Raw genomic sequence first — 24,499 nt, 5'->3', positions numbered from 1 at the left:
TTGGCAATAACAGAGGTCAAACGTTTACTATAGGTCTTTACCAGGTTTGCACACACAGTAGCTGGTATTTTGGCCCATTCCTCCATGCAGATCTTCTCGAGAGCAGTGATGTTTTGGGGCTGTCGCCGAGCAACACGGACTTTCAACTCCCGCCACAGATTTTCTATGGGGTTGAGGTCTGGAGACTGGCTAGGCCACTCCAGGACTTTCAAATGCTTCTTACGGAGCCACTCCTTTGTTGCCCGGGCGGTGTGTTTTGGATCATTGTCATGTTGGAAGACCCAGCCTCGTTTCATCTTCAAAGTTCTCACTGATGGAAGGAGGTTTTGGCTCAAAATCTCACGATACATGGCCCCATTCATTCTGTCCTTAACACAGATCAGTCGTCCTGTCCCCTTGGCAGAAAAACAGCCCCATAGCATGATGTTTCCACCCCCATGCTTCACAGTAGCTATGGTGTTCTTGGGATGCAACTCAGTATTCTTCGTCCTCCAAACACGACGAGCCACTATGATGTCACCCAGTGACTGAAGCCTCAGCATTAGTGTTTTGGCTCCCACAGTGTTATTTTTTGGTTAACAAAAGTGCTTATATCTAAATAGCAGGATGGGCTGCTAAGTAATTAACTGACACTACAAAGTTAGCAAGCTAGCCGTACAGGTGCATTGCACAGATAGAGATACCTGCTAGTTACTGCTAACATCCAAATAAACTGAACCACATCCATATTATTTATCAGATAATTGCATGAAAAAGCCCCAAAAGGCTCCAGTTCAGTGATTCCACACAGCCGAGGTGAGGGCTCATAGACAGCTTGCAGCTACGCATCTGTCAGCCAGAGCATCCTGTAACACGACATAACTTTCAGTACTCATAAAGTTTAAACAAGTGAGTTAAAAACCCTCAACAGCTGCGTCTGTTTCTGCTGTAAAATGAACATTTCTTATGACTGACTCGTTTATAGAGCCAGCTTCAATTAATAATAATAATAATAATAGATTGCATTTATTTAGCGCTTTTCGAGACCCTCAAAGCACTTTACAATTCCACTGTTCATTCACTCTCACATTCACACACTGGTGGAGGCAGCTACAGTCGTAGCCACAGCTGCTCTGGGGCAGACTGACAGAAGCGAGGCTGCCATACCGCGCCATCGGCCCCTCTGGCCATCACCAGTAGGTCGTAGGTGAAGTGTCTTGCCCAAGGACACAACGAACAAGATAGACAGAGCTGAGGATCAAACCGGCAACCTTCCGGTTACAAGATGAGCTGGTCACTAGAGGAACTGCAGGTTTTTGGCAAAGGTGACTTCATGTTATGTTGTTGTCTTTCTGTTATTGGAGTTTTCTGTCTATTTTTCACTAGTTTGAAACGTTCTTTATAGTAGTTTCTATAATTTAATTGAAGTTTTTTTAATCAGCAACAAGTCACAACAACGTTGGCCTCGGGGCACTTTATTCTGAAAGGTAAAGATCCGACAGTATTGTGGAGAGAACCCCAGCAATCAAGTGACCCCTTGTGAGCAGGCACATTGTGATTGTGGGAGAGAAAAAGTCCCTTTGAAGGGAAAGATCCTGTGAGTGACGAGAAAGAGAAAAGAAGAGCAACAGGTGGATACTTACCTACATGTACTTTCTGCAGTGAATAGAGCTGCATGGGCATAACCAATAAAGGACTTTAATCTTTATCTTATTGCACACATTGTAATATTATCATTATGAATCACTCAGTATGCCCCCCTCTGGTGCTGCACTTTATTTGTTTTATTTAGATTCTGAATAATGCACAGCTGCTTCTTTTGTTTCCAACAAATGAACAGGTTGCATTTTATTTTAGTCGAGTTCAGTTTCCTGAGTCACGCTGTAACGTTTAGAGCTGTGCAGCAATAAAGCTGTCATCCTTAAATTAAAGGGCCTTTGTTTTATTATCTCTGGATCATAAAGCTGTGTTTGTGATGCAGGCAGGATCCAACATCAGCAGCTCTGTAGGACCTGACGTGAAACAGTTTTTACAAACAGCGCAGAGGTCAGTTCTGTGTAAATGAAGCATTTCCATAAAACTGAGACACCAGCTGCTGCTGCTGTTACTCATCTGTTCAATCTGAGACCAGCGAGCATGTCACAGAAAACTGACATTGAACAATAAAAAGAAACTAGAAAGCGAAAATTTCAGAACAAATTTTAAGTGTGCCTATGCCGCTGCCAATGAGTGTAGTTTGCCTTTAATGTGGTGCAATTAGTGCAGGTTGCCATTTATAACACTAGGGGGAGGGAAATTGAATACAGCTGATTTTCAAGTTAAGGAAAAGTAAGCTGTATTGTGATCTCTGCTATATGCAGTGCAGCATACAGAGATGAGAGAAAGATGCTCCAGTTGCACCATTACAAAAGAAGTTAATAGATATAAAAGAAATAAAAGAAATTATGTTTAAGTCTGAGGTGTTCAAGAGAAGTTACAATTTAGATTTTACAGTTTTGAGTCGTTTAAAGTGAACAGTTTAACAGATTGTAAGCCAAAGTAAGTTTTCTTGGTAGAAAAAAAAAAAAAAGTCCATTAAGCGGTATTCAATTTGTATTTCAAAGGTATTTTAATGTGAAAAGGGAAAATACCACATGCAAATTTTGAAATTTTCCCTTGTGGGACTAATAAAGGTATCTTATCTCATTCAAATTATATTTTGTACAAATACCATTTACAATAATGTATTCCATTTAAACATGATATTTAGATTGTGGTAAACAGCAAAGCAACATAAAATAAGGAAAAAGGAAACCATTCAAGTAACTTTATATTATGAACCGAAGAGTAAGGCAAAAGAATAAATGAAAAGCATACAAGCATTAATGTATATAGATAAACCCAACAATCATGACCCCCTATGAGCAAGCACTTTGGCGACAGTGGGAAGGAAAAACTTTTGACAGAAAGAAACTTCCGGCAGAACCAGGCTCAGGGAGGGGCAGCCATCTGCCGCGACCGGTTGGGGTGAGATGTAAACAAATCAAAAACCGTCCACAGAGCTACAGGGGGCACACTGGGATCGCAACAGCAGCCATAGAGGCTTCTTTATTCTCTGTGCACACAACTTTTTATAAATGGTGAAAGATGCAGTGGTAGCCATTTTGTGTCTCTGGTACTGGGTACAGCGCTGTATATGGTGCAGTCTGAATTGTGAGTCATTGTGATACCTGGCATGAATTGATTTTTTTTGTTTGTGCCTGTAGTTTGGATCAGATGCATATTTTGTTCTTATGTATGCCCTCTTCCTTTCTCTGACATGATCCTCTCTGTATTTCTGGCCCATGTATTTTTTCTGTCTGCTTTGAAAGTCAGCATCCGTGTTGTACCTTTGGACCAGATATTGCTTCTGTCTGATTTTAAAGTTGGGATCCGTAGAATATCTTCTGATAATGTAGTCCCTCTTCTTTTGTTGAAAATGAGGATCACTTTGGTACTTCTTCACCTTGTGGGCTTTTATTACTCCTTGAATTTGAGGATTTGCATAATAATTTCTGTTTCATAACAGTTTTTGTTTGTGGTAATGACAGTTTACAGCATATTGAGTTTTCAAAGTCTGTAATTTTTTCATTCAAAATTTGTGACAAGTTGCATATCGTTCCCTTTCGTGCCTTTTTTTTGTGCGTCTTCTTTGCCACTTGATCAGATGAAGATTTATCTTTAGGTTCTACATTCTGCCTCTGATTTTTTTTGAGCGACGAATAGCTTTCCGACGTCGTTGTTTATTTAATTTGCACACATTCCTTGTTGTTTCTCTTTTATTATTAAGTTCAAGATTCTCTTCTTGTTCTTTCCTGATGTTGCTTGTTGGATCGACAGATGTTTCAAGCTGATATTCACATGAAGCCATTTTGTCTTGTGATGAGTTTGAAGTATTTTCTAACATTGTCATATAGGTTTGGGCTGATTCTGGTTGAGGCACTTGCACAGTGGGATTTGTGGTTCATCATTTTGTGGTGATGATGTAGCTGTTGCTCCTGTTGACTGTGCAGGCTGTTCGTTGTGAGTGCTGACTCTTTTGAGAGAAACAGGCACAAACTCATATTTTGCATACTTGCCTTGATTTTGAAAAAGGTTATGCAAGTGGGTGATCAGGTCATCCACATGAGTGAAAGTGAGCATGACTGCTGTTCCATTTGGCTCAGATAAACCTGCTGCACTTCTTGAATGTGAATCAAATAATCCATACCTCCCAGATTTGTCACGGAAAACTGCAATGCACTGAGGTGAGACCATGAGCAAAGCATAGTTCACATCTGTTGACAGACATACAAGGCGACTAGCAAGAGGCAACCACCACTCTTTTCTTTGATAAGTTTTGTCTGGTGTTTTCAGGTATCCATACCTTATGTTGTCCATTTTCACACTGTAGACATTTATGTCGGTATGAACTTCTTTGGGCAGGTCTTCCATGGTCAGATGATCTTGTGTATAACACCTCTCCTGCTGAAGATTTGTTTTAATCCAACAGTAGAGTGCATCTCCCTGTTCAAGCACCTTATCAAGTCGGGCTGTGTTGAACTGGTGTTCCTCATTAAGGTAGGCCAGGAATGTGAGGGCATTACATGTGCACTGATGATTTCGAGAGAATTCTGTGTACCTTTCATCACTTTGACAATGAGTTGCACTGACACACCAGAAGTGCTGAACTGCGTTGCTCTGTAGCTCCTCTGTCAGTAGTTCTTCATTGATGTTGTGGAAAGGCTGATCAAGGAATGGTAAAGGTGACATGTTATTGTTTAGTATTTAATGATATGCATTTCAAGGTTGAGCAAAAACATATGCAACTCTTGGTACAATGATGTAAGACATTTTTAAGTTGCAAGGGTTGTATAAATTTCGATTTTCTTGTAAAGTAACAACATTTTTAACTATGGTAAAACAATTCATAGTCGTGTTACGTTTTGTAAAGAAATGACACAAAATTCAGTTACAGGTTAAATGTGATTCAAACAGAATACACTGACATCCATCTTGATAAAAGATGTCACAAAGCCATGTTTGTATTTATTTGCACTGCTTTTCACTGTGGATGTCAATTTATCTGAAGCTTTAAGTATAAAATGGTATAAAAGTTTTTTCTGAACAATATATATAGAAATAGCTAAACAGACAGAAATAGCTGTTGAGATGTATATTTAGTAAGAGTTAGCAAGCATACGTAAGGTGAAAGACTAAATATCAACCCTGGTGATTATACAGCAAAGATCACATGCATACCAATTGGTTATAGACATTTGTGGGCATACCTTTTTAGGTGGAGAATTTGATGCTGTGTGGAAATCATCAGTTGCCCAGACTCGTTTTGCTGGTGGACGAGTGTCTGAAATCTGATAATGGGTTACATACAGTTAATCAAAATTATAAAACCTACTAACAGAGTTGAAACAGAGTGTAACACTGGATACTTTAAAGAAAACATGAAACAGTAGTGGTTACTAAACTTACAAAGCAATAAAAAAAAAAATCCCTGCTGTTTGCATAATGGTGAGATGTAACCATTAATATGTCTATAACATGTAATTGTCTGTTGTAAATTCTTAATAAGAGGAATATTTTTTGATATTTACCTTGATACCTGGGGAACATAAGGAGGTGGGTCTATCCTGTGTTTCCAAGGATAACCTGGCTGGTGCCATCTAAACCAGGAAAAAGGGTATAGAAGACATTAAGTGACCTGACACATTCATTTCATTTAAATGCTCTGCATACCATGCACTATTATGCCAGTTGTGTGATATTGTAACAAAAAATCCTAAACTGTATGGGTAGGCGTTCTTAACTGTCTCAAACGTGTTTCGAAAACTGTTCAACTGTTTGTGATCACTACCATATCTTCATTACCTGGTCAGATGGAAAACTACTGACTGCCTCATCTTGGTTGTGGCCAGTGAGCATTGGGACAGCAGGATCGACCAGGTCAAGTTGTTTCCAGCGCTTCTTTTGTGCCTGGGATCTTTTATTTTTTCTCGGCATCTGGTAGAATGTCAGCATAAAAACAGAATATCAATTGTTGGCATTTAAAGCATGTGAACAGACCGAGCTTTCATTATAAGTCAAGCAAAATAACCAGGTAGCTGCATTGGTAGCCAAAAGATTTTACACTGACGTAAATGGACAAACAGTAAACAAATCAATAATTCTGATGTTTACCAGCAATTTGTTATTTTAACCCTCTGATACATTGATAGACAAGATGACTACAAGAACAAAAAAAACAAAAAAAAAAATCTCTCTTTTCTTTAAATAGACATATTGATAGTGTCACTACCCGGTCTTAAGACTTTGTTAAGTAAAGTTCCATAACAGTTTGTATTAGAGATGGCACGATACCACTTTTTTATGTCCGATACCGATATCATAAATTTGGATATCTGCCGATACCGATATGAATCCGATACAGTGTTTTTTAATCAACAAAACTGTTTTTTTAAATATCTTGCTGCATTTTGTAGAAGTTCATACTCAAGTTTAAAACAACAACTACACTAAAGCTATTCTGTTATACCTGTATGCAAAAAAATATTTCATAGTTCAGCAATACTGATCAATCTAATAAACTTAAACCTACACCATCCTCCCTATTCTGGTATTTTAAAGAGTACTTAGCAGAAATATTAAGCAACCTAACTAATAGAGTTCCAACTCCCAGCAACAACAAAAATAAAAAAATAGGGAACCACCCCTCACGCGCCACCTCATGATGCTTAATCGACGTAATCAACCTTAATTTGATGCAGTGTGAAAAAAAATGCACAGAAATCAATAATTTTTCAAGAAATATTAAATAGATTCAGCATCTTTCTTCAACAAAATTGCAGACTGCACAGATGGTACCTTCTCAAAGGAAAAAGGACTATAGCTTACTAGGGTATATATATTAGACTTAATAGTCACTATATACAGTAATGGACTTCTATTCCTTTTACATCAAATTATTTATTAAAAGCTAGACATTTTAAATGAGAATAAGAAAGAAAAGTATGTCTTTGTGCCCCCTTTTCCCTGTTAATGCCCTATCGGCCCCCCTGGCTAAACTTTGCTAGATCCGCCCCTGCACAGTTACCAGCCGTCAGCTATGTAGAAAAAGATCCTGGTGTAGAAAGTAATATTAAATAAATTCTAACAACAGCTTATCAAGCTTAAACGTGCTGCTGTTGTTCAGCTGCTGGTTTCCTCTTTCTGGTGCAAAGTGGGCCAAAAACAAACCAGAGAGACGGAGTCGCGACAGAAAAGCCGATCAGCTGATCGTTAAGCAGTTTCATGATTGAAGTAGCAGCAGGAGAGGCAGTCGCTTGTTAAGCTTAACGCAGGAATGCTTTACAAACATTCAGAGATGGACTTACACACTTGCTTTACTTCTCTCGGGGATAACTTTGTCGGAGATGAAATGCCGGGTTGCTAGCGAAGCTCCACATGCTATCCAGACCACCGACAGGTCCCGCATGCCACAGCCGCTCTATCACGTGATGCATACTGCTCCGACGTGCTAACGTTCTGAGGCGAGTTACGGCGTGTTGCAAGTTTTGTGAGGTGCTTTCGTGATATTTAATGGATCGGATTACATTTTTTATTTTTCTCCGATATCCGATCCAGTAATTTAGATCAGTATTGGACCGATACCGATACGTAATATCGGATCGGTCCATCTCTAGTTTGTATATTGTAATTGGGAAAGTGATTACCCGGGTATTTTTGAAAACGCAGATTTTTCTATGCGTTTGCACCTTTCATCCACACATAAATGGCGTTTTTGGTCACTGAAAACGGAGATTTTTAAAAACTCCGGGCAGGGTGGATATTTTCTAAAACTCCGTTTTTGCATTTACGTGTGGACGAGAAAAACGGAGAAAACGCAGCGTCAAAGATGTGCGCCTTTTTTGACGTCACACTGTGCGCCACGTTATTGTTTCGGTGAAATGAATTTCTACAATACTATTACTGTTAATTCTACTCTCTGCAGTGTTTAAATGCTTACATATACACACAGTTACTGTCCGTCCACACATACTACTCGGTTCTGCTTCTATGCCCCAGCTTTGTTTACTTTTTCCTGCCGAGGCTTCTAGACTTCTGATTGGCCAACATTTCTGCACGGTTAGGAATATGGTGTCACCTGCTGCTTTGGCATGTTCATAGCAGCGTTTTCCTTCATTTCTGCCTTCACGTGTGGACGGGATTATTTTTTAAAACGAAAACGGAAAATATCAGTTTTCAAAAATACCCGTGTACGTGTGGACGTAGCCCAAGAGGGATTTCAGTACACAGCAGGATATTCACATTTGTAACCAGATATTTACACTTTAGGGAGAAAACATAAAACATTTTTACTGTACAACATCAATTTAGAGTAAACTTTTGTTTTAGATAAATATTTAAATATATTTTGAATTAGTTAAATGTCAGAATAAAGAGAGACAGAGCTGTCTATTTTTTATCACTTTGATCAAATTTAGGAGTACATATACACTAAGTTTATTGTTAATTAATAAGAAACTCCAGACGATTCCATTCTGAGCTGAAGAAGCTTCTGATAGGTTCGTAGAGTCCATGTGAGTAAATTGGTGGCACAGCTGTGGATGCATATAAGGCAAAACACAGAGCCTGTTTCTGTGACATGGGAACATCAAGAGATGTCAACAAAACACCAGAAAAAGAATTGTGGAGCTCCATAAGTGTGGCTCAATTTTGAATGCAATTTGGTGCCATTTACAATTAAGAAATACAGATATTTGTTAACTTTAAGAGTAAAGAGAGAAACTATGTTTTTTATATTTATCAATCTAAAAAAAATAAACATTTAGTCTGATTTGATGTTACAATTAAAAAAGTGTTTTGATCTGAAGAGTTTGTAAATATCTGTATAATCAGAATCAGAATCAGAATCAGAATACTTTATTGATCCCTGGGGGAAATTATTTTTTGATTTGATGTATATTTGATGATTGTCAGCACAAAGAGAGAGAGAGGTAGAGAGAGGAGAATGAGGACAGAACAGAGATGAACAAGAGCAGGTGAGACACACATGTTAGTCAAATGGTTGTTTACCAAAAGTATCAGCGTATCACAGGTCCTCATGTATCTCGTACCTAGTGTTTCTTTTTAGGTTTGTTATTTTTCAAATTCTATATTTATTAAGTTATGCAGCTTGTTTGCACAACAAGGCTAAATAATTATATGAACTTTTCTCAATCTAAATAGTGGACTTTGGTAGAATTAAAAAAATAAGTGTAGTGCAGGTCTATGATGATTTTTAGTGCTACTACCATCTAGTTCTGATTCTGGTTCTGTTTTGGTCAAGTCCCAAATAGTCCTGATTTCGAACTGTTGTAGTCCTGTTTTAATTCTGGATCAGTTCTGGGTCTGGTTGAATTGGGGTTTAGTCCTCGTGTCTTGATGCAGCCCTGACTTTTTTCTGCCTTGCTGCTTAATTAAAAAACTAGTTTAAGGTGTCCTGCACAAAAATATATATTTTTCCCTATATGAAGTCATTCCTTTTTGAACAAAACTCAAAACAGAGCCAATTAATCTTTCAGTCATTTGCACTAAAATCTAAATATTTAAAAAACTATAAAAGTCATAAACACCAAAAGTCATAGCATACTAGTCCAGACCCAGCCGCACAAAATGATATAACATATGCAACCCTTGTCTCAAAACTGTGCGGCACATAAGCGCGGGAAAATTTTCACTAAAATATTAATATTTGAAAAACTATAAAAGTTATAAACACCAAAAGTCATAGCACACCATTCCAGATCCAGCCGCACAAAATGCGGTAACATATATGAAGCTTGTCTCAAAACTGCAGGGTGAGTTACGTGTCCAAATTTTAGGCAGAAGATTGAGAATAATAAGAATAATAAATCTGACGAATAGTAATAAGTGTGCCTTTTGGCATAGGCACACTTAATGAAGTCCATCAGTGGTTTGGACTCATTACAAACGGCTTCATGGACATCGGTCCATTCATTCACTCACTTTCAGCTCGTTCAGAGTTTCCAGTTTCACAATAAAAGATAAAACAACAATAACCACCAAACTGGGCTGAGACGGAAATATTTCTTTATTACGATTTTTTTTATGTAAACTTTATTTCTTCAGAGTTCTTGTTCTGTTTGAGTAAAAGTCACGATCTCAAATATTTACTTGATATTTAGTTTTGCTCTCCTTGCTTTCTAGAACAAGTACAAGCAGAGCGGGAAGAAGGCGATGTCGTCCAGTTTGTACTCTCAGCTGCCGCAGACGGCCGAAACGCAGCTCGCCGCCAAGATGTCCGACATGCAGAGTGAAGTAAGATTTCAGCTGCTGTTCCCTCGGTTTCTTCTTCGCTCCTGGTTCCTCCTCGTGTCTGAATTAGTTCAGGATTGGGGGTCACTGGGCCTTAGGTCTTTCTTTTTCCCTCTGCAGTGTAAATACAAGGAGAACGGCATCAAGAGCCTCTCTCAGAGTCTCTACTCGCATCTACCAGAAACAGCCGAGACTCAGTTAGCACGAACTGTGTCTGAGCTGCAGAGTGAGGTGAGGAAAACGAGAGCATTTCATTTTTAGTTAACAGGATCATAGAGTTGTTGTGTCTGTTCTTGACTGTTAAACTAAAAGTGATTTAGTCATAAATCCATCCAAGTGTTTTATTATTACCTGCACAATAAACACAGAGGATGTAACTTTCTAAGAATCAGTGACTCAGTAGTTATTATCTTTACACCTGCAGACGCTGGTTCAAAAGTAAATCACAGTCCAAAAAGTGTCCATGTTTACGGTCTGTGAGCCGCCAATGAGACTGATGGCAACAATGTGGCTTTTTAATGTTCGGTTATGTTGTTTTGAACCTGCAAGCAAATATTCTGGCTGATGTTTTCTTTAGGCCAAGTACAAGGAGGCGAGCAAAAAGGAGGCGACCAGCTGTCTGTACCATCAGCTGCCTGAAACACTGGAGACTCAGCATGCTAAAGAGGCTACTGAGCTACAAAGTCAGGTACGAGACGTGACTGTCAGAAAACTATTCAAGAGATTTACGACTCTTTATTGACTTTGTGCAAGCATCATTAAATCATAGCAATCTCCCTCACATGGCACATGATAAATACCTGACATACATAAGAATACAACAGGCTGACACGTATTATAAAGTACATATTTTCCATACCAATATCAGTGCTGTTATTCTCATTTATCTGTGAATTTTATCCACCTTTCCAGGCACCCAGGGCTTGATGTTTTTATATGTTTAAAAACTGCAGTTTCTGCCAAATAATAATCCATCTGTTTTGAGAGGACTGGAGTGAGGAGCCAAATACAGACACCAAAGCAGATGGAAGTAACAGAAGTCAAGCTTTTATTTCAGTTTATAGAAAAAAGTTCCAAAATTATCAAAGTCCAGAAGGTGAAGTAACACAGATATCCAAGAAGTAAACACGAAGAAACATGGAGCGAATAACAGCAACAAACAGGGCTGCACATAAAGACGCCTCAACAAGAATATTGATAGTCTGGTACACGGCTGCCGACACGCTTCTTTGAGGGGTGGCTGTAGCTCAAGAGGTAGACGAGGTCATCTACTGATCAGAAGGTCGGTCGTTTGATCCTTGGCTCCCTGTAGTCTGCATGTCAAATATCCTCGGGCAACATATTAACCCCAAGTTGCTCTCGATGCATCCATCGGAGTGTGAATGTGTGTGAATGTAGTTAGTAAGCACTGAAAAGCAAAGAAGAAAGTGCTTGTGTGATTGGATGAATGTGCACTTTGAGTACTCGGGAGTGTAGAAAAGCACTATATAAGAATCGGAGCGTTTACTGCTTACACAAAGAGACGCAGGAAGAACGCAGGTTAAAACAATCAATGACACGTGAGGAAAGTTCGTTACAACAGCAGGAAAACAGAGTTATTAAAGAAAGAAAACAACAGAAAACTTGGTTTGAAAAACAAAAAGACTGGAATAAAATCCACAGGAGGCAACAAACATTTCCACAGAAAAAAGGAGGAAAAGACTGAAGTAAGAAAGTCAATACGTACATTTTTCTACATGTTCATGTACAAGCACAAATTTGGCATCACTGTACACCTAAAATATTAATGCAGTCAGATCAGTTTTGTTCCCGTCACCATTCTGTTTCTTATATGAAAATAATTATTGTGGTTTTTTTGCAGTAGTTCAGACGTTTAAACTGACATTTAAAGGATAAAGTCCTGAAAATGATTTCATGTTTAAACGTTTTGAAAAGGCCTCAAGTTGGAGAAATGATTTCTGAAAAAAAGAAATAAAATTAAAAAATAATGTTGTTGTGTCAGGATTTTATGGCAGATTTTGTTTGTGTACTTTTTTGTACACGAGGGTGTCAAAAGGGTGCAAAATTTCAGGAGGGCACAAGGGTTGAACCCCCTCCACACACACACACATGGACACACACACACAGACACACACACACACACACACACACACACAAAAACCAGGTACTAAAATAAAACCTCAAAACTCCACGAGTGCAATTAAATAAACACATCAATGCAAATAAATGTGTCAATTTTTATTTCAAATCAGAATTAATTAATTAAATATTAAATAATGACTTAAATGTAGAATAATGTTGTTTAAAACATTTAATACAGTATTTATCTGTTTACAATTGTATTTAATTAATTTCACTTTTAATTGATGATTTAGTGTTTGAAGTTTTGGTATCGGGTTTAAATTGTCAGGTGTTTGTGTGTTTGTTTGTTTGTGTGTTTGTTTGTTTGTTTGTTTGTTTGTTTTTCAGCAAGTTCGGGGTCCATTTTTGATTTCGTTTTTGTTCGGCTGAGTTTGAGTAGTTTCTGTCTGTGTCTACCATTTTTTCTGCATCGATTTTTTTTTTTTTTAATTGAGCTTGACTTTGATCGTTCTCCCGCTCATATAAAACGTCTGTAGATAGAACAAATTCTGACTTTTTTATGTAGATTTTTTTCTGTTACGGTGTATGATTAACCGAGTATGTCTCTGCTCTCCAGGTGAAATACAGGGAAGGTAAGAAGGAGCTGAGCACCAACCTGTACTCACTGCTGCCTGAGACAGAGGAGATCAAGTTTGCTAAAGCAGTGACGGAGCTTCAGAGTGAGGTGGGCGGACGTCCGCAACGTGTAACAACATGTTGGTCCAATAGTTTCACTGCAGCTTGTTCTGTGTCATAAAATTGCTAAAAAAAAATAAATCCCAATGATTCATCGTGTTGATGTTGTTACAACATCCTAATTTACTGTTCTCATTTTTTTCTGGACTCTTTTTCATCATCTGACTCTGCATGTTTGTGCGCTGCAGAATAAATACAAGCAGAAAGGCAGACAGGACATCGGCAGCAGTGTTTTCCATCAGATGCCGGAGACCAAAGAGATGGAGTTTGTTAAGCACATCTCAGAACTTCAGAGTGAGGTGAGCTGCAGCATGCACCAGATTTACTCATTTACACCTATTTTGGTCAAATTTGACAAAATATGCTTCAAAACTGTGGAGTGTTTAGAAACTAACAGCCCTGTATGTTTATGTCAAGTACTGTTCTGTTCATGGTATGTAAATTTACTGCTTCTCTCAGAAATATAGCAAATATATCTCTCAATGTGTTTTTTCCTCTGTGCGTCTGGCTTTTCTAGTCAAAATACAAGAAGGACAAAGAGGATCTGCCCAACACTTTGTACTCGCTGCTGCCTGAAACTCTGGAGACTCAGTTTGTTAAAGAGATGGCTGAGACACACAGCGAGGTGGGAGCTGTGTGTGTTCACAGTTTGATTGCACATTGAAAATTAAGCATGTATAAAAATAAATCAAATACAACTCTGTGAATGTGGGGAATAAAAAAGCTTTCTGTGTTTGCTGTTTTTGCTGGTAACATTTTACTAACGTCTGGCTTCATGAACTTACTGTAAAAAAATCATAAATATGGAGGTCTTTAATTTGGATTTTCTTTCTGTCAGCTTTTTCAGTTTTAGAATTGAGTGTCATCTGCAAACAGCTGTATATTCTGTGCTCCCCGTGCTCCAGGCCTGCATGCTGCATACTTCTGTTATAAAGCTGTCAGTGCAAGCTCCAAATCTATTCAAACACAGACAGAATCAGATGAAGTGTGAGGTGCAGGCGTGTGCTCAGTGTCACTGAGCAGTTATTAATCTCCTGTCTTGTTTTCATCACCCAGAATAAATACAAAGAGGCGGGTAAGAAGGAGATGGTGAAGTGTCTGTACTCTCTGCTGCCCGAGACCAAAGAAACTCAGCATGCCAAGGAGCAGAGCCAGCTGCACAGCGAGGTACATTTAAACATGCAGCCACTGCTCTCTGAACCTTCATGAGCATGTTGTGAGTCAGCAGCAGGTTCACTTTACAGGCGGGATTGTTCCCGTTTGCTGTTTTTGAACAAGGCAGGGCCAAATATCACGACGCACTTCCTTTGAAGTACCGGTGTCTTGATACAGAAGTGCTGATGTTGTATTTATAACACACATTTAATCGTTTTGTGAATGTTTGTGCAGCTCTGGTTGGAGACTGTCTCTACCTTTCAGATTCTTATTACAAATGCAGAACAAGTTAACAGTGAGATTTACCTGCTTTTCAGATTTTCTGTGCATTACAGTATCATTGGCATGAAGGTTTTTTGCTATGATAACAGTGTTGTTTCTTATAAAAAGGATGTTTGTGTAGTAACAGAAAAAATCTATTTAAAGTTTTATGGTTGAACATTGAGTTTTCAGGCAGGATTTGCTTTATTTTTGCCTGATGGGATCACGAGGGAGCAGCACATGGGAACAACTGCTGTTCAGCAAACCAACAGGGCATTTCCATTTGTTTACCTGTACACATGTGCTGCTGCACTTTCTGATGTTTTTTAATCAGTCTGTAGCTCGGTGCAGTGTTTCCAGTTTAGAGATGAAAATCATTAAAATCAGCTTAACTGTGTAAGTCAGGCAGGCGTCATTACATTCTGTTAGACCTCAGCACGCACAACTGTTGTGATCATATTTTTTGAGCAGATTTATAATGCATCAGCCTCATAATAATAAATATTTCATTATGAAATCTCTAATTATGCAGAACTTTAAAATAAATGCTGGTGAGACAGCAAAGCAAAATGCTGCACTGCTTTTTTAAAAGACGTCCTGATGTGGTCGGCGTCTGTTGATGTGGTTCACGTGTTTGTGTCGCAGAAAGCTTACAGGGAGGAGAGCAAGAAAGAAGCCGGCTGTAGTCTCTATGCCCAGATGCCCCAAACCATCGAGACCGTGTTTGCCAAAGAGCTGAGCAAGACACAGAGCGATGTGAGTGTGACGCCGCCTTCACAGCATCAAGTCAGAGACACCAAATCGCTATTCGCGCTCAGTTTAACGAGCAAACGGAGCAAATTTGAGATATAAAAGCTGAGCTTTTGAAAGAGCAACAACAGAAAAATATTGAACTTCTCTGCATGTTTTTAAGCAGCAAAGCGATGAAACGTGAACATGGTTAGACAGATGTCACACCTCTGGAATTATAATCCACTCGGAGTTCACATTTCTAACTAAAGAGCAGATGGGAGGCATTTAAACAGCAACATCCCGCGGTCCTGTGTTACACACACACACAAATACACACACAGACACACACACAGACACGCTCATGGGAAGTGTTTTGTGAGTTGGTATCATTTTGTCTGTAGAAGCGTGAAAACAGGGAGCAGCTGTGTGGTGCTCCAGAGCCTGAGGACACAGACACTGACCTACTGTCCACCACACACACACACACACACACACACACACACACACACACACACACACACACACACACACACACACACACACACACACACACAGTAGTGGCAGATTGAAGCTGATAAACTGGGACAGGCACACACTTCTCACAGACTCACTGCTGGAAACTGACACCTGTGACAAGATGGATAAGATGCTCGAGGAAGTATAAAAAGATAGTCAGGATTAAAAACAGAAGGAGGCAGCTGAGTGGTTAAAGGCCTGTCCATGTCCCAGCTGAGGTGTGTCAGGCTTGTCCTGGTGGGTGGAGGCCTCAGGGCAGATTCCGGACACTGGAAAAGTTGTGTCTCTGTAAGCTTGGGAACACCCCCCAGGACAACAGGGCATCTGTGCTTAGACTCCTGCCCCGTCACCAGTGTAGGTGGAGTTAAAGACTCAAAGAGCATCAACAGTTAAAAAGTAGGTTTTATTTCAGATATGAACAAACTGCAGCAGAGAAAGGTCTTCAGCAATCACTGAAAGCTGTGCAAAACTCAAATTCTCTTCAGGATGTGACTGATGTGATGCACAATCATGGTCTTAGTGAGAGCTCTGATGTAGCTGTCTAAAGACATTTGGCACAAAATGCATGACGCAGCCTGCTCTCCTGTCTTTGTCCCAGCTGTGTTTACAGCCTGTCTGCTCCAACTGATTTGCACATGCTCACAGACAGCTCCACCAGCAGGGTAGCAGGAAACTTGTAATTGCTCATGATTGTACAGAGACCTGCTTTTGCTATTTTCTACATTAAGCTGAGCAAAGACTTTAAATTGTTATGCAAACTGTTGCTGCATCTTGCACTTGAAATAGCCGTATGGAAATAGTCAGGGGAGGAAAATATGTTCACTTTAGCTCAAAAGTGAAATTTTGATTGTCTAGAAGAGTTAAATCCACTCTGTGGTGTTTTTCATTTCTGGTAACCATGAGTGATGTTTTTTACAGGCGTGACACATCGTTGGCGTGGTGTCAGTGTGAGTGGAGCAGGTGACGGTCCGGTGCATTTACTACTACAGAGTGGGCGTCATGTGTTCCACCTCCTGGATGCTCTGCCCTGTCTGTTTGTTTTGTTTGTCTTTTCCCAGCATGTCAGCGTGTGTGAAGTGGACAGTTTTCAGCTATGTGCTACATGTGACCTGATTCTGCTCAAACTGTCTGAAGTGCTGGTGCAGAACACGAAATTCTCTGTTTATTGTACGGATGTTACACATGAGGGGAATTGTTTGGTGTCAATCAGCCCCGAGGGCAGAAAATCAAAGCTTTGGGTAATCTGGGACGCGGGCCCGATCCTCCTCTGGTTTCATGTCTGCTGACCGAGCAATGCGACGCTAACTGGAGCGCGAAACGTAGACCGCCTTTACATCAGCAGCCCAGACAATCCCAGTGTCTGTAAAACCCTGAAGGAACAAACCAGGACAATACCGTCCAGTATGCTGGTTCCAGTATCAGCTCTTTCCTATAAAACCAGTTTATTAACCTTCCTACTCAAAGGGTCCAGTTTGCGGCCAATAACAGAGCCAGATCAGTTTCTTCAGTCTGTCTGTTCTTCACGCTGCGCCACATGTGCCGCAATAAAAATAAAATGAAAAGGAGAAGCTAAAAAAATTCACCTCATTTAACAACAACAACATTACATTTTATTTTCAGGCACCAGTAAAGACACTCAAGGAGACCTTACAAGCAATTAAATAACAGTTTTATCCAAACTAGTTAAAACTCATACATCACTCATTAGTTTGTCCTTGTACTCCTGATATTATAGTACAAGTTTACAGATATGCAGCTGTTTTATGTTTATATGCAATATATCTAATGTTTGACAGTCTGCAGTAATTATTATTTTCTTCACAGATTCATAGACCTTAAGCATTTTTTTAAATGTAGGACTCTTATTTCTTTATAAAGAAATGACACATTAGCAATCAGTTGGTTTTTGAAACACGATTAAAGCAAAATCCAAACAGAAGGCGGCCGGTTTATTCTGCAGGCCTTTTAACTTCACTCAGTTTTTGTATTCATTTGTGCATCACGCTGTGAATTCCTCATTTTCACAGTTGGAAGTCAGCTCGTCTTATTTTTAGACAAATGAACGAGTGCGCTTTCAGACGCAATCCAGCACCAGGATGAATTAGTCATCTGATGTTTTCCTCCCTAAATTTATCAGGCTTCTGTTTCTCTGCGTCTCTCTTTTCAAATCCTCCACATCTCCTTTTCTTCACTTATTTAATCATTTTTTCTTCCTCAGTCCTTTTTGACTCTCTTCTGTCTCTCTGTAGAAGCTCTACAAGGAGAAATATAATCGGGAGAAGGGGAAGTCCAGCTACACCAACATGAAGACGCTTCCTGAGGTGGAGCACGCCATGGAGGTCAACAAGAAGCAGAGTGAAGTAAATATTTACCTGTCCGTCTGAATCAGTGATACAACAGCTGTTATGTAACGTTTGTTCGTATAACTGTGCCGACAGCAGCTCATCAGCAGAACTTAACAGTTTCTCTATTAAATTACAGTAAAACACAACAAGTAACAGTTATTTTGCAGTGCATCTGCCAAACCACTGTTCACATGTTTTACTGTACTCTGCTGCATAACATTGCGCTGTCTGTGATTGGTTAGGCAAGTCTGATACTGAAGCTCTGAGCCGACTGATTTTACTCGTGGCTTCACCATCACCATATTTGTGTGTTGAAACTGGATCTGACGACTGAGAACACAACGTTTGATTAATGAGTTGTTAACCAGTGAATGTGTAACCTGGTCCATCCTTCTATCAACTCCGAGGAGAACTGTAATTAAAAATGGACATTGTGTTTTATTGAGCAATGGTGCAGCATCATTACATACAAATACAACAAGACAAATTCACAGCAGGTGATGGGAAAAGAGGCGAGTCAGCGTTTGCACAAGTCGATCAAAAATTTACTCGACTTCACGCTGCATCGCAAAAAACCTCAGCTGAGATTCTCCAAACACCACCGACAATCAGCTTATTAAAGCAAGGAAGGACAACGCTTGGAGAAAACGAATGAAATCTTTTTATTCTGAATTCTAAAACAATGCTGCCGTCAGTTTTAGAGGCGAATATTTGTGCTTTTCCAGAGCAAGTGTATGAAATCCCAAGAAGTCATCAGGAAAACGTTCTGTAAGGTACATCAAGGAAACAACAAACCTCTAACAAACTTCTAGATACTGGAAGTATCTTTGCAACCAGAGGAGGCGCCACCTGCTGGCCATTAGAAAGAATGCAGTCTATGCACAGTCTATGATATTAGACCATTAGCTGTTATTTCAATCTTTCTACAACAGTGTCCTTTAACGGTTAATACTGTAAAATATTATTATATTCACCTGTTGAATGTGTAAAATAGATTGCATGAATAAATATGTTGGCAAGAGACATGATTTGTGGTACCAGAAGCTTTCTGTTTCCATTTATAGTCCACGATTATGTCAGAGCTAATAATAAACTGGAATAAAAGGTGGAGGAAAAAGAGTCAAAGCTACCAGAGACAAACAAAGATAGTTGTCATCAGAGTGCAAGTGGAAAAAGCCCCACTGAGATCTGAGACACACAAGGGAACACAGGAGCGACTGGGAAAGGACTTAATTATATGATTTTTGTGCTTAAAGTGAACACCGTAGAGCTGTGCATGTGATCATCATGCTAGCTAAGTGGCTTTACTCATAGTGTAGACCTTCTGTTTCCCGACAGCAGCTTTCAGTGAATTCAGCTGTTTTTTTCTGTTTTTATGACCAGTGTGTTTAACACCTGCGTTTTATTTATGTTTTTAATTTTGAACTTCACTGCCCTTTTGTTTATGTTGGTTTTATTAGAGTAACTCCTCCTTTTCTCCTTAACCTCCTCTGCTGGTCTCAGGTCAGCTACAGGAAAGGTAAAGAGGAGCTTCATCACTACAACACCATCCCAGACAGACCTGACATCGTGAACGCCACCAACGCAGCTAAACTGGCCAGCGATGTAAGCGTGTGTGTGTGTGTGTGTGTGTGTGTGTGTGTGTGTGTGTGTGTGTGTGTGTGTGTGTGTGTGTGTGTGTGAACATGTAACCACGTTCCATCCAACACTCATTTCCATGACAACGTTCCTGTTCAGCTGCTTCTCTCTGAGTGGAAATGCTGATTAATTATAGAAAATGTTCTGCTCTTAACACTGAACTGTCATTATGTGCGAGTGTTTTGTAGCTTTATGGGAAAGTGTGACGTGTGTGTGTTTGTATTTCTGTCTTTGTGAGGACTTGTTTTGGAAAGTGGGGACATTTTGGGACAGACCTTCAGGGGTCTCTTTGAGGGTTTGGACTTAGAAGTAGAAAGTATGTGTTCGGCTGTAATAACATCCACTTAGCGTTCTTTGTACTTTACAAACAGGAACTAGTAACAGCTAATTCAGTGCTAACAAATGTACACAGACAACGATGCACCAGGTTCACTAACAAGAGGGTTTGTGGAGAATACAGCAGACGTTGTACGATAATGTCAACATTTAAATAGAATTTTGACTTTATTCTCAAATTATCAATAATATATTATTTATATATTTATTTATTCATTAATTTATTCATTGTGTGGCCCTAATACACTGCAGCAGTTTTTAGTTTGTATTGAGGGGCTTTGTCTCTGATTGTTTTCAGTTGGGTTTACTTATTTTTTACCTGGTTTTGTTAGTATTAGATGCTGTTAATATATATTATGTGGATGATGCTGCCAAGGGCAAAATGTAAGGATTTTGGAACAGATATTACAGTTAAATCTCCTTACTCCCACTCAGACGTCTCAGTCTCAATAAATATCTGCTCCGGCGCCTCCTGATGCTTGTAAAGTTCACAGATTTATCAAATTACCTAAAAACTGAAAGTAAAATAACTACGTTTAACTAAAATGTCTTTTCACAGCTGTTTTAATCTTTTTGTATTTGTTTTATTTAGTCTTTCTTGTGTGTTTGTGACATCTACAGGTGACCTATAAGAGTAATACTAAGCAGCCCGTCTACAGTGACGAGTCTCTTCTGGCCAGAACCGACATCCAGCACGCCAAAGAGGTCTCAAAACTGGCCAGCCAGGTAACACATAGCCTTCCCAGCATGCACTAGTAGCCGCTTTGCAAGTGAGCACTATAATGTGTGGTTAAAAGACTTGGAAAAGATACACTTGCATTTAACAGCTGATGTCTCTGTTTATCGCTCTCCTGCAGGTGAAGTATAAGGAGAGCTTTGACAGACAGTTAAAGGGGCAGAAACCTCAATACAACCCGCTGGACTGTGTTTCCTTCAAACAAACGCAGGCTGCTGCTGCTCTGGCCAGTCAGGTGAGTGAACCGTGGTCACATGATCAGTCACACACAGGTTGAAGTTCAAATAAAGCATGTGATGATCGTTCATCAGGTTTTTTTCTGAATGTAGGTCAGCATAGTCTAACTGGGTGAGTATGAAAGTGCACCACAAAGGAAAGCTGTTAAAATGCCTGCATGTGTGTGCTGTGTAGTTTAGTGTGTCCATAGTTTTCTATAAAATTCTTTGTTTTTATTTTATGCCTAATGGGAAAGCAGTGCAGAGTGGGAACAATATTTTACTCTTTGACTTCTGTGGGCTTCATTATATTAAAGTTGGGTGTTGTTCAAGCATTATGCTTTAATGTAATCATTTTAGTTACTTTTTTAGTTACTGAGTATTTGAGTTTTTGTGAGTCTCATCTCTGATTTTTGCGGATGATGTGATTCTGTTGGCTTCATCGGGTGAGGGCCTCCAGCTCGCACTGGAACGGTTCGCAGCCGAGTGTGAAGCAGCGGGAATGAGGATCAACACCTCCAAATCTGAGGCCGTGGTTCTCAGCCGGAGAAGGGTGGAGTGCCCACTCCGGGTCGGGGACGAGTTTCTGCCCCAAGTGGAGGAGTTCAAGTATCTCGGGGTCTTGTTCGCGAGTGATGGGAGAAGGGAGCCGGAGATCGACAGACGGATTGGGGCTGCAGCTGCAGTAATGCAGACGCTGCACCGGTCCGTCGTGGTGAAGAGGGAGCTGAGTGTAAAAGCGAAGCTCTCAATTTACCGGTCGATCTACGTCCCTACCCTCACCTATGGCCACGAGCTGTGGGTAGTGACCGAAAGAACGAGATCGCGGATACAAGCGGCAGAAATGAGCTTCCTCCGAAGGGTGGCTGGCCTCTCCCTTAGAGATAGGGTGAGAGGTTCGGCCATCCGGGAGGGGCTCAGAGTAGAGCAGCTGCTGCTCCACATCGAAAGGAGCCAGCTGAGGTGGTTCGGGCATCTGACAAGGATGCCCCCTGGGCGCCTCCTGGGTGAGGTGTTCCAGGCATGTCCCACCGGGAGGAGGCCCCGGGGCAGACCCAGGACACGCTGGAGAGATTATATCTCTCGGCTGGCCTGGGAACGCCTTGGTATTCCCCCGGATAAGCTGGAGGAGGTGGCTGGGGAGAGGGAGGTCTGGGCCTCTTTGCTTAGGCTGCTGCCCCCGCGACCCGGCCCCGGATAAAGCGGATGAAGATGGATGGATGGATGGATGACTCATTCTTTTTTTATATTTTACAGAATAATCTGATTTTTTCCCGTAGATTACCTGGAGACATTTTTTTTTCTTTTAGTCACTGAGATAATCAAGTCGAAGAGGGAAAAAGCTGTGTGTGTGTCGTTCTCTTTCACACACACACTCACGAAAAATTCAGTCTGTTGTGTGGGCGTAACCATGGCAACCTTTCTAAGGCAAATGGAGAGGGATTGTGGGATGAAAGCTGGAGAAGTTGAAGAGGTTACACACACACATGCTGGTCTATCTGCAGTTGTGAGGACATTTATTGATATAAGCATTCCTCTTTCTCTCGCTCTGAACACCATCATCACTATTAAATATTAAACAAATCTAAGCCAAATATGAGCCCAGCTCTAACATGAAACCTAAAACTACATCTGAACCTCGGGCAGCCCCCTGGAGTTCAGATGTCTTTACAAAGTCACCATAAATTTCACTCCAAACAAACAAAAAGAGAAAATAAGAGCTGAACAGTGAAAAGAAGCACCATACAAGCACAAATAGACACACACACAGAGGCAGCCGTTTTCGTCCACTCACTGCCCACACAGCTGCAGGAAAGAGCCTCCCCACTTCACCGCATTACATAACAGCTTGTTGTGTTGAACGCTGCCCGGCGTTCAGGAGTGCTGCACGTTCACACAGTGCTGCATTTTTAGAAAAGCCTCTCTTTGAGACTCAGCATCATGATACATAGGCGGATCTCTGAATGCAGGTTTTTAGTAGAAGAGCTTGTTGAAAAGGGGGCTGAAACTGGAACCGATTTTGGCAACACAACTGAAGAAAACATCAAAGTAAAGTGTTATATGTGGAACTCAAAGGGAAATTTCTGTTTTTTTAATACTTCTCACACTTTGCTGTTTCTGCAGACGGTAGAAAATGTGGCTCGTGTGATGTTCTGACCCTGAGATTGGGTTTGCTGTTTGAACAGCATGATGATGAACTGAAGCCAGAACATCTTTACTTGGCAGAGAAAGAAGAGAGCTTTACAATGACTGACCCTGATGGACATTAATGTCTGTAAAATGTCTGCTCATCTTTAACCTTTAACCAGGAAACATAATCACCACACGTCACTCTGAATCACTGTGATGCTGGATCCGTTTTGGATACCAAAGGCCCCAGTAGTTCTCGAGCACAATGGCACAGTGATTTTTTTTAACCCTCTCAGGCTCAAATGAAACTTTTTGTTGCTAATGCACAACCAAGTCCTGCAGTGGTGCTTCTGAGAAAAAAAACTCAGAAAATATGTATGTGGGGTAATCAGGTTGTTAGTTTTTAACTGCTGCAAATCGGCAACGCCTGAGAGGGTTAAACATATGCAAACATGGAAACATGGTATATAAGGTGGAACCAGAGTTTGTACTCACCTAACAAACCACCTCGGCCACCTTGTTCAGCACAGCCTGAGGCACCTTTCTGACTTCTTTGGATATTTCTGAATTTTGTTCCCTCGCTACTTCAATAATGTGGAGTTTCAAAGGTCAGTGTTTAAAAAAAAAATCTGAAAATGGTCAGATACAAAGACTGAAAATGAGTGAAAAAAACCTGTTTTGAACGTTTGGAGAGCTCATTACAAGAAAGTCTGGCTCCTCAAAGAAAAAAAACGAGGTGTGGATTGAGACCTTTACACAATAAAACATCTTTGGGAACGTTTTTTATCCCACCTTCTGCAGATTTATGACTAATAACAGTCCCCTTACTCTTATTTTGATAGTTGAGCTACAGCTAACCAGCTGTAAACGAGGCCTGGCCTTTCACGTCGTGCTTCTTTACTATGGTCTGCAGAGTCACTGTGATGGTGGACCTCCGGATGATTAATCTGCTTCTCCAGAAAGAACCTCGTCCATGTTTAGACTTAAACATTTCTATAACGCGAGGTTCAGTTAGCTTTGTGAAAAAAGTAGCTGGTAGAAATACCCTCAAAAGAGCTACTTCTTACTTTCTTTGAGATTTGTATTTGACATTTCAGAGCACTTTGTCAGTTGTACTTGAGTAAAGACGTTGCATCTGTACTTCAACTTTTACTAGAGTGTTTTTTAACACAAGTATCTGCACTTCTTAAGTACAGAATGTCTGTACTTCTGCCACCTCTGGCAGAGCATCACTTAAAGCTGCACAGATAAGTGAGTAAAACCAGAGTGAACGGGAACAAATAAATCTCTTTGTTTTGTGATTGCCAACC

General features: G+C 40.2%; 1 protein-coding gene across 4 annotated transcripts in view; it reads left to right on the top strand.

Moving 5' to 3' along the window:
• The window catches only part of LOC146625924 (uncharacterized), a 73,695-nt gene that overhangs the window by 36,944 nt on the left and 12,252 nt on the right, over positions 1 to 24,499 (top strand). For all 4 annotated transcript variants that reach the window (XM_085363070.1, XM_085363068.1, XM_085363067.1 and 1 more), the window contains 12 exons: positions 10,201 to 10,311; positions 10,429 to 10,539; positions 10,886 to 10,996; positions 13,007 to 13,114; positions 13,314 to 13,424; positions 13,643 to 13,750; positions 14,182 to 14,292; positions 15,187 to 15,297; positions 18,039 to 18,149; positions 19,638 to 19,739; positions 20,730 to 20,834; positions 20,966 to 21,079. In XM_085363070.1, coding sequence (XP_085219196.1) covers positions 10,201 to 10,311; positions 10,429 to 10,539; positions 10,886 to 10,996; positions 13,007 to 13,114; positions 13,314 to 13,424; positions 13,643 to 13,750; positions 14,182 to 14,292; positions 15,187 to 15,297; positions 18,039 to 18,149; positions 19,638 to 19,739; positions 20,730 to 20,834; positions 20,966 to 21,079 — 1,314 coding nt within the window. The remainder of the gene's footprint in view (positions 1 to 10,200; positions 10,312 to 10,428; positions 10,540 to 10,885; positions 10,997 to 13,006; positions 13,115 to 13,313; positions 13,425 to 13,642; positions 13,751 to 14,181; positions 14,293 to 15,186; positions 15,298 to 18,038; positions 18,150 to 19,637; positions 19,740 to 20,729; positions 20,835 to 20,965; positions 21,080 to 24,499) is intronic.

The sequence above is a fragment of the Diplotaxodon limnothrissa genome, linkage group LG9, assembly GCF_057381915.1.
Source record: "Diplotaxodon limnothrissa isolate DT_005_m linkage group LG9, D_limnothrissa_male_GT1.1, whole genome shotgun sequence".
Taxonomy (NCBI): domain Eukaryota; kingdom Metazoa; phylum Chordata; class Actinopteri; order Cichliformes; family Cichlidae; genus Diplotaxodon; species Diplotaxodon limnothrissa.
Note: the sequence above shows the minus strand (reverse complement) of the source record. Positions and strands in the feature narration are given on the sequence as shown.